Source organism: Pygoscelis adeliae, unplaced genomic scaffold, assembly GCF_000699105.1.
Source record: "Pygoscelis adeliae isolate BGI_AS28 unplaced genomic scaffold, ASM69910v1 Scaffold545, whole genome shotgun sequence".
NCBI classification, from domain to species: Eukaryota; Metazoa; Chordata; class Aves; order Sphenisciformes; family Spheniscidae; genus Pygoscelis; species Pygoscelis adeliae.
In genome coordinates, this window is record NW_008824746.1 from 755,452 (window position 1) to 756,967 (window position 1,516).

A 1,516-nucleotide genomic window follows, 5' to 3' on the forward strand; every position below is an offset into this window, starting at 1 on the left:
AAGTTTGGAATAGAACCACAAATTACTATTTTTCAGGATAACTAGCACTGACAAGAAAGTAAATACGATTTTAAATGCCTTTGAAAGGCTTCTCTGATCACACTGTTGTAGATAAACTGCTGACAGTTTAAAGAAGCGGAGTGTTTATCTCAGTACTGCTGACACACTGAATAAATACCACCACAATATGCAAAATACCTACACTTTAACATCATCTTTTCTATCAAAATTATCTTGAGTGTTAGGTAAAAATAGTCAAAAGTGTGATTTATTGAGCATCTCAGTCAGCCTGATGACATGTCAGATTTTAATTTCGGTAGGTCAGGAGGATGGCAGGTCCAACTTCAGACTGGATGCTATCACCATTACTATTTTCCAAAGAGCAGTAAGTCCTACGTCAATGTTAGCTTTGCCAGGCTTGTCAACTGCAATGTAATCCTGGGGAAGTCGACTTAAAAAGGAGATAAAACAAATAATATATGCATCCATAACAAACTGAAAAATTTTCCCCATGACGAGAGTGAAAAGAAGTCTGGACTGTGCTGGACTGATGAAAAATAATCCATCCTGCCCCACCTTGTAACCATTAACGTAGATTTTTATCTGCTTTTACCACTACGAAAGAACAACAGACAAAATAAGAAAAGCTCAGGGCCGACACGTTTTATTCCTTGAATTATCAGGGGAAAGTTACCCAGACAGCAAGTGTAACTTTCCAAGGAGCACATAGTATCTCAAACAATATGCCTTATTCTCCATGCTGCTGACAAGGTTTTCTCAAATTACATAATTGTAAGTACTGCCCAAACCAGTATCCATATTATTTTTTTATAAAACCAAAAATCATTCAAACTGTAAATGACCACTATTCATTAAAATGTATTTTTCTTCAACTGTAAGCACAGTTCTGAATGATGTCAGGTGAGGCAGTAAGGAACTGTTAACTGCTGAAGAGATATAAATAGAAAATAAAAGCATTTTAAGAGTCTTCTTCCATAGCCACATCCTCTTGTAGCTTCTGCACCATTTTGTCCTCCAGCTGTTTTGGTGTGCCTTCAAAGCAAAGAAAAAAATTCAAGATGTCTCTCTAAACCCAAATAACTATTCTTCTTTGAACAATATATGTGTCTATTCTAGGTGAAACAGCCTAAATATATTGCTTAAGGAGTTGTTTAGGAGTAAACCCATCAAGCTTACAAGTATTTATTGCTAACCTCCAGCACCACCTAAAACGACTGAAGAATCGTTTTAACAGAAAAGCTGATGCTGTTTTTATGCAAAATCTGAAATGCAGTCAAACATATGTTTTCATCCAGTATGATGAACTTTGATATAGCTGGCAATACCTAGCAGAACCTTGCAAAGGACTATAAAAATGCATTACTTTTAACAGATCAACGGCCTTCACACATTAGTTTTTATATAAAGATTTAAGCCCTCCTGAATGCTGTGTTGGATGGCAGTGTTAACTCTCAATAATACTACCAAAAAGAAGAAAAAAAAATAATCCAGGATT

General features: G+C 35.7%; 1 protein-coding gene across 1 annotated transcript in view; it reads right to left on the bottom strand.

Annotated features, from left to right (window-relative positions):
* Window positions 1–648: 648 nt before the first annotated feature.
* Window positions 649–1,516, bottom strand: part of RSL24D1 (ribosomal L24 domain containing 1) — a 13,133-nt gene continuing 12,265 nt past the window's right edge. The window contains exon 9 of the mRNA XM_009323413.1: window positions 649–1,053. Within this exon, the coding sequence (XP_009321688.1) occupies window positions 980–1,053 (74 nt within the window). The 3' untranslated portion in view covers window positions 649–979. The remainder of the gene's footprint in view (window positions 1,054–1,516) is intronic.